We start from the raw sequence: 7,514 nt of genomic DNA on the forward strand, positions 1-7,514 counted from the left end.
TAAAGGTCTAAAACCATGGCCTTGAAGCAAAGCATATCACAAGCCCTGAGCCCCGGACCTCTTCATAATGGCATAGAATATGCTGTTCCCACTGAAATCTGAAGTGAACCTTAGCAGCTAAAGCTTGATCTCCAATCACCATAGTGGTGGTGCAGCACTGCCATATGATTAGACCGGCCAATCATGTCTCTTCTTTTTACATTTTACAAACTCACATTGAAATGGTGATTCACAAAAAGGCCCACCATAGCAACTGGTATTTTCCATGGCACATTCTCCAGCAAAAATCGGCACGACACAGCAAGTCAAAAACTAGAAAATCTTTACATCTCCTTTTCTCCAGCAACAATGTAGAAACCAGATTGGCAGTAAGATCTAATGATCACAATTTTTTGTTTCTACCTTTTCTCCACCTTTATGTAACAACTAAGAAGCAATTGAACATTCTAAAAATCATAAGGAGTGACCAAACCTTCAGGTCTGAGCGGCACAAGGACAGGGCGAGCAGGTGCAGGCTCTGGCTCAGCCCGGCTCGCCTCAGAGCAGCCAGAGGCCTTTTGCTGCACTCCAGACAGGGACTGCCGACACGTTGGGCATGTCGACCGCGCCAGCAGCCACCGGTCGATGCACCGGACATGGAAGCCATGGTTGCATTTGGGGAGGACCCTGACATGCTCCCCTGCCTCAAAGTCTGAAAGGCAGATTGCGCACATCGGGTTAGCAGCATTGAGCTTCAGCCCAGCCGAGTAGACCAGGATCGGCATGGCTCGGAGGGCCTTCCTCCTCATCCCACTCTGAGCAAGCTGCGTCGCCTGGTTTGGTTCAGGGCCCACCACCATCTGGCTCGAGCACCACAGTGCACACCGAACGATGGAGTTGAGCCCAAGAGCGCAGATCAGTGCGCACAGAAGAACAGCCAGGATCATGACGATGTTTGCATCGAAGTTGCTTCCTGGAGCCCCACCATCTGTGGCCGCGGCTCCATCTAATGGCTGGCTTGGACCAGAGGGATGCCCAGAGAATGGAGTGTGCAGCAGTCTCCTTGGGTACTGCATGTCCTGGTGCACAAACCCAGCTTTCTTCAGAGTCCTGCAAGGGCAAATCTGTAGCTCTACTAGTTGCGTAGGTATGTTCTTGTTTTTAGTCTGCCTCATGTAGAATCATCAACTGGGTCTGTGCTGAAGTATTTATAGGCTCTTTGAGGCTGCAATAATATAATACGTGGATTATTTTATTTGGTATATGATATGCTGCCTCTTTCGCCCTTGCCCCTTTGGTCTCTGCCAGCCAATTGAGACAAAAAGCATTTGGCAAAGGTTGGAATGTGCACAAATTGGAAGCTTCTTTGCTTGTGGCAAGTGGACTGCATCTCAGTGGGTTTTTGGGAATCAGAGGGGCCACACACAGCAAAATCTCTTGTCTGCCTGATAATAATGTATAAGAAGTACATATGCAAAGCGTGGAGACTATAACTCAGATTTTGTCTGAGAAAAGAAGAATGGCAGTTTTAAAACGGATAAACATATACTGATCATTTGTGTAGCTGCATCGGCTGAATCCTCTTCAAACCAGCTCTAAGGTTATGCTGGATGGCTGTAAAGATTTTAAGCTTCTAGCCAGCTATAGGATCATCATGTGTGGTTGTAAACATTCTGGTTGCGGTCAGCTATTTGACCTCTGTTGGTGGGTTCATGACTTCACAGGAACTGAGTCGGGTGCTGGTCCATGCAAAGCACACGTCATACTCACAACGCCTGCAAAGTGAAATGATGTGGCACCAAATATTGTTCGCTTTTTGGCAATAAATTTCTAACTAAAAGTATGCAGTCATACTTATCAAACTAAGTAAAAGAGAAATATAAATACCTATCACTCGGTGCAATTCCTCTTTATTTTATGCAAACAAGACTCCTAACTGCAGAGGAAGAACATGCTGAATAAGTTGATCAATTTGAATTAACTCAATTCATGTGTAAGCTGATCGATGGTAACTTGGAATAAAATATATAGCCAAAGCCCACAGCGACATTATTTAACTTATAGCTACAAGAAAGATAAGACTGCTATACTAAAAAAGGGGAAAGGAATCATCTAAAGCTTAAACACAAAGGAAATGGAGAAGCTATATATTCGTTGCGCACTCACAAAGCATATGTTTATCCTTTGTTGCTCTGTTTTGATCCTGTCCACTTTGTGTGAACCATAGCAATCTACCAAATTGGAGTCTGATTTGTCAGCTTAAAACTGCTTTGGGCTATCAACAGCATCCTACTAGGTGGAGCACCCCTTGAATGAGTGGTTAGTCGACAAAAAGCAATTTAGGCACAAAAAATATGTTAAACATGTTATCTATGGAGCATTGTATAAACTATGAGTGTTGCTTCCTCCACAAAGCTGAATGCTTCTTTAATATGGTGCCTACATACATAAGCTCAGCCGGTAGCGAAGTCAATTAACTCGTTTATCAGTGTAGCACAGAAAGGACTGATCACAGTCACCAAGTTCCCAGGAAGGTTTTGAGAAGCCACAAGGTGGGGACGAGATTGCTCCTGTGTTCTTCGAACGGGAAAGGCATTCCCAGGACGAGGAATGTAGCATAGTTCCGCGTTCCCGGGGACTATGGGGCTGATTCGGTAATATGATTAAAAATATAACCACAGTACCCCATTAAAAATGAAATTGAAGGAAGCACTTTTCTTTAGACAGGTAGACTTAACAGCTATGGTTGCTTTTATGAGGATTCAATAACTTGGTGAAGCACTTTTATTTCAATTTGAACCAATGGTTGTCACAACAGTTCTCTGCCAAACATATAGTCTCTTATCAGTCGTGATGCATTATTCTTAATTTCTAGTTATATGGTCATGTGCAAAGAGCAACACAATCATATGAGCTCTGTCAAATGTGAAAAATATAAAATGGTTCCTACTTCGGATATGCACAACGAACTCCTTGGTCGAACCATTTGCCTAACGCATCTTCAGTGTGAAGTTGTAGACATCTACGTGTGAGTCATATGATTGTTACAGGCTATCCATAGTTAAGCTTATCTCAACCCATCACTTTCTGCTTTGGAGCCTAGATCTATCTAGTCACTCTTAAGTTACAAGAAGGGTTTAATACCTTATCTTAACTTAGTCAGCAGGACAAATAGCATTCGTTCAACAAAAGTGATTAAAGCAAACCAGGAAAAGAAATAAAAACAGAATAAAAGGTATGGCTACTGATCAGTGGTGCATCCAGATTACTAACCGGAAAAAGCTCAAGAAAATCTACATGCATAGTTACATGAATGCATCTGGCCATTTCTGCCTTGCCTGCATTCTTGCGCAACATAGCCACAAGGATTAACAAGGTGAAAACCAAAAGATGAGAGAAAATGACCCTGGTATCTTTGCTATAAATACCAACTAAATGATAGAGAATATAGGATAAGTTGGTAAGTGAGGGAAGAAAGAGAAAAGGGGGCATCGATAATTTCATATGTAAAGCTTATATTTCACAAGAAGATGGGAAAACCTATAAAGAGACTACAAAACTAAGAAAAGAGTTGTCAGTTTGAATAGATAATGCAGATGATAAAGCCATAAAGGCTGAGTAGGTCTTTATACTTCATTTTTTTTACTGAAACACTGTGTTTTTACATCCATATTAATATTCATAAAAAGACTTCTGAGTTCTGACAGTACCGAATAGAAAAGGTCAGGAAGAGCATACTCGCTCACTTCCAATTCTCATCTACTGCCTGTCCAAAATCAAGCGACCCAGCAATATGTTCAGGAATGCTGCTGCATCCTTATAGTAAGCTAGCCATCAGATACCATACAACAAACCAAGAATTCAGTTGAAAGTGCATACATGCACACAGTGTTTTGTTTTCCCCTTTCCCTCAAAATCATGTATAGTGGTTTGAGAAAACTGATTTAAATAGTATAGGGGATATGTGCTCCAGCAGATTGAGAAACACTCATCCATTATACGTGGGACCCACATGTCAGTGAAACAAATATCACTTCATCTTTTCTCCTCTAGCTGCGGATGCAGCTTACCCGATGCGGGGATCAGTGTGGCGCGGGGTGTGTGGCAGCGGCCTGCCCAAGTCTGGGTGGTGCAGGACTCTGTGCGGCGTGGCAGGCCGCCCGGCGCTGGCGCCCGCCCAGCATGGCGTGACGCCAGTTCGCCCGGTCTTTGCGAGATACAGTGTCAGCTTGGGGTCCGGATACCAGTGAGAGGGGAAGTAAGAAAGGGGATTGAGAAGAATTGCTGCTTGGTCCCCTTTATTTGAGGGGAGATGGGAGATTTGAGGAACTGAGAAAAATTTTTGGAAGGGGATTAGAAAGGGGATCTGGTGGAGCTCATTTTTTGCATCTAATCCCCTCTATCGCTGGTTATAGGGAAAGAGGGATTCGTTTCAATCAATCTGGAGGAGCTGCTATAAGGCAAGATTTTATGTGTTGATCTAGAATAACTAAGTACCATATGCAAAGTGCTTCCCTAGCAACCATCATTTTCATTCCAATACTTTCCTCAAGAGTACTCTGAAGATAAGACATAAGAGCTCAGACAGAAGTATAGAAAAGAACAGTACAATGTACAAATATCAATGGGGACAAGAAGCCAACATCGCGTACCATCTTTATTAATCTGAAACAATTACCAGAACAATTAACTCTTTATATATAGATGGGGTGAATTCATACCTCACATACACACTTCTAGAAAAGGGTGTCATTTAAATATTCAGGTGTGACTCACATCACAGGTAAAATAAAGTGTGATAAGCTTATATCACTTTATGCTAACTCTGGTCCCCAAGTTTATCACTGCAGATAAGGCACACAAAGATAGGGAGAGGAAGAGGTCTGGTTTTATGATGCAGCATACCTTTTCTGGCCTAATGTCTGAGCAGCTTCACACCATTTGTATGATGAACTTCAGACCTTAGTAATTACAATTCAACAAATTGAATATTACTTTCATGAGACCTCTAGATGCACCGGTGCGTAGTGGAATCCTAAGTCAGGATAGTAATGTGAAGAGAGGCAGAGGAAGACCGAAGTTGACTTGGGTAGAGGCAATAAAAGGAGACTTGAAAGGATGGAATATACCCAAAGACTTAGCCTTAGATAGGAGTGCTTGGAAGATAGCTATTCACGTGCCTGAACCTTGATTGCTTCTGTTGGGTTTCAACTCTAGCCTACCCCAACTTGTTTGGGACTTAAAGGCTTTGTTGTTGTTGTTGTTGTTGTTGTTGTTGAATATTACTTCATGAATTTTTTAGCAAAGGTTTCTTGAAGAACAATTTACCGAAGCAAGCTAGCATACATTTCATAAATCACAGAACTACATCAGCTACAAGTAAAAGGTACCAAATACCAAAGTATAATTAATGATGATATCAAGAGATTCATGCCTTTCTTGATTATTTGCTCCTTCCAAGACTGATAAAAACATGTTGAATCAAGGTAAAGGAGAACGCGACATCTAGTCAATTGTGGGATCCTAACCTTATCTGACAGATAGATTACCTTTTATGCTGTTAGTGGTAGGTAGAGCTGCATGCATTATACTGAAGTCATTGGCTTCAAAACAATCTAGATAGCACTGAAGGTCGCAAATAACTAGCCATTTTGGACATTTAGGCCTCAAAATGGCACCCCCACTTCTCGCCTGAATCTACAATAGAATTTGCAACAGGGATCTAAAAAGGCTCAAATTAGTCCGAGGATACAACTTACAGGTAATCAGGACAGCTAAAGATCCAATATGCACAAAAGATGTTTCTGTTAATATGAATTTGGATGCTTATGTTCCACTCTACCTCACCAGAATGAGAAATTCTAAATTTGTCCTAATTGAATTGACTGTAACACTTGACAACAATTCTAACTTTCTATCACAGTGTGCCCGACAATAGCCTGCTAAGCCTAAAGAGGATCTCAGGAGGAATTGAAGAGAGGCTGACGTGAGCTCACCGAGGTGGCGCTTGGTGCTACCGACAAGGCGACAAGGCAGCGGCAACACCGCACCGCGAGGACGCCGATCTCCCTCTCCCCCATGAGTCGACCTCCTTCGCCCCTTGCAAGTTCCACCACCATCAACCACCTCGTCACCTCGGTGGCTCCAGTTCCTCCGGCGAAGGCTCCGCCGCCGCCTCCACAATGTGGGGCTGTGGCCTGTGGGCTTCTGTGTTGTGGGCTTGTGGCTGGTTGGCTTGGCAGTTTGCACGATTCGTCGAACCGGGCCTGCTGAGACACAGACAAAGCCCAGCAGAGGATATCACCGTTATGCTGTTTCGGTCAAGACCCAGCAACGAAAAATTCTTATCGTTGAATTTTGGAACTAGACATCTTACCTTTTTTTCGATCGCGCACTCACCCCTATGACCTAGATATCTTACTCTTTAAATCTTATAAAATTATTTAAGTTACCTTATGTCCTTTAAATTACCTCTATTACCTTTATATCCGGCTTAGAAGTACTTCAAGGTGATTTTATTCCTTTTCATTAAAAGATCTGATAAATACATAATAAGGGTTTTTAAATCACGAAATATGTCTCTAAGATTTTATTTTGAGAAACATTTAGAGATAGAATTGTACAAAAAAAACGAAAATCAAATATTTTGAGCTCGTGAAAATACCTCTAGAAGGTTCCAAAAATAGATTTGACACTAGAAAAATAAGAAGAATTATACCAAAAATTTAGAAAATTCTCAAAACATTATTGATGTCAAAATAAATGTGTTTTAAGAATTTTCATTGCCAAAGTATAAGATGCAACTAACAAGAATGCAACGTACCTTTCATGTTGAATGTATTCATATATGGTACATATTCATGATAGTAGGTACGGTATTGGTGTCGTCGTGCTCGGTGAAGTCATGTTTGACTAGTCGCCCATACGTTGTTCTGTCCGATTGGTGTATTATAGAGCTATAAGTCCCTGACATCATTGGCCACATAGTTGGATCTGAGTGGACGACCATCGTCCTGTTCGTTTGACTTATAAGCCGTATTTTTTCAGCCAACGAACGATATTTTTCTCTCATAACAAATTAGCCAACAGTATTTTCAGCCATGACTTGTTAGGCAAGCGAACAGGACACATGACGACTCCATCGAGTCGGGAAGGTGGGAAAACGCCCCCCTTCCAAACTGGTTAATTGAGATCACGCCAACGTAGTGGCAGGCATGCTATGCAATTTGTGCCGCTCGTCACTGTGCCTAACGCAATTTGTACCAATCTAGGTGTGGGGAGTATTGTAGGCTTGTTGCCGGTCTTCATTCTTGTATTTGACTTTCGAACGTCCCGCTGGCTAAGGCCATGGAGTCTTCTGGTTAGGCTCCCAGCCAAAAGCCCCTCAGCACCCGACCAAGCATGCTGACTAGTGACTAAGCACCTTTGTCGTGGGTGAAAAACCCTCGAGTTGGAGGCCTTATGGATCAATTGGTTTGGTCAACCTAGTAATCAAGTAGCGCTTGATGTTTTGCTGAGTACACCAGGTACAACCA

General features: G+C 42.5%; 1 protein-coding gene across 11 annotated transcripts; it reads right to left on the minus strand.

The window, feature by feature from the left end:
• Window positions 1-228: 228 nt before the first annotated feature.
• LOC136494967 (RING-H2 finger protein ATL73-like) lies at window positions 229-6,168 on the minus strand. 11 transcript variants are annotated; one of them, XM_066491139.1, is made up of 5 exons: window positions 5,976-6,168; window positions 4,885-4,940; window positions 2,146-2,286; window positions 1,867-1,915; window positions 229-1,754 (listed from the first exon to the last, which is right to left on the minus strand). In XM_066491139.1, exon 5 carries the CDS (start codon window positions 1,152-1,154, stop codon window positions 447-449), a length of 708 nt encoding a protein of 235 aa, XP_066347236.1. In that variant the 5' UTR covers window positions 1,155-1,754; window positions 1,867-1,915; window positions 2,146-2,286; window positions 4,885-4,940; window positions 5,976-6,168; the 3' UTR covers window positions 229-446. The 11 variants fall into 11 exon arrangements, with proteins under 11 accessions (XP_066347236.1, XP_066347240.1, XP_066347234.1 ...); XM_066491143.1 differs by having other exon boundaries at window positions 229-1,058; window positions 2,146-4,644; XM_066491137.1 differs by having other exon boundaries at window positions 2,146-4,644.
• Between the last annotated feature and the right edge of the window lie 1,346 nt (window positions 6,169-7,514).

This window comes from Miscanthus floridulus, chromosome 11 (assembly GCF_019320115.1).
Source record: "Miscanthus floridulus cultivar M001 chromosome 11, ASM1932011v1, whole genome shotgun sequence".
Taxonomy (NCBI): domain Eukaryota; kingdom Viridiplantae; phylum Streptophyta; class Magnoliopsida; order Poales; family Poaceae; genus Miscanthus; species Miscanthus floridulus.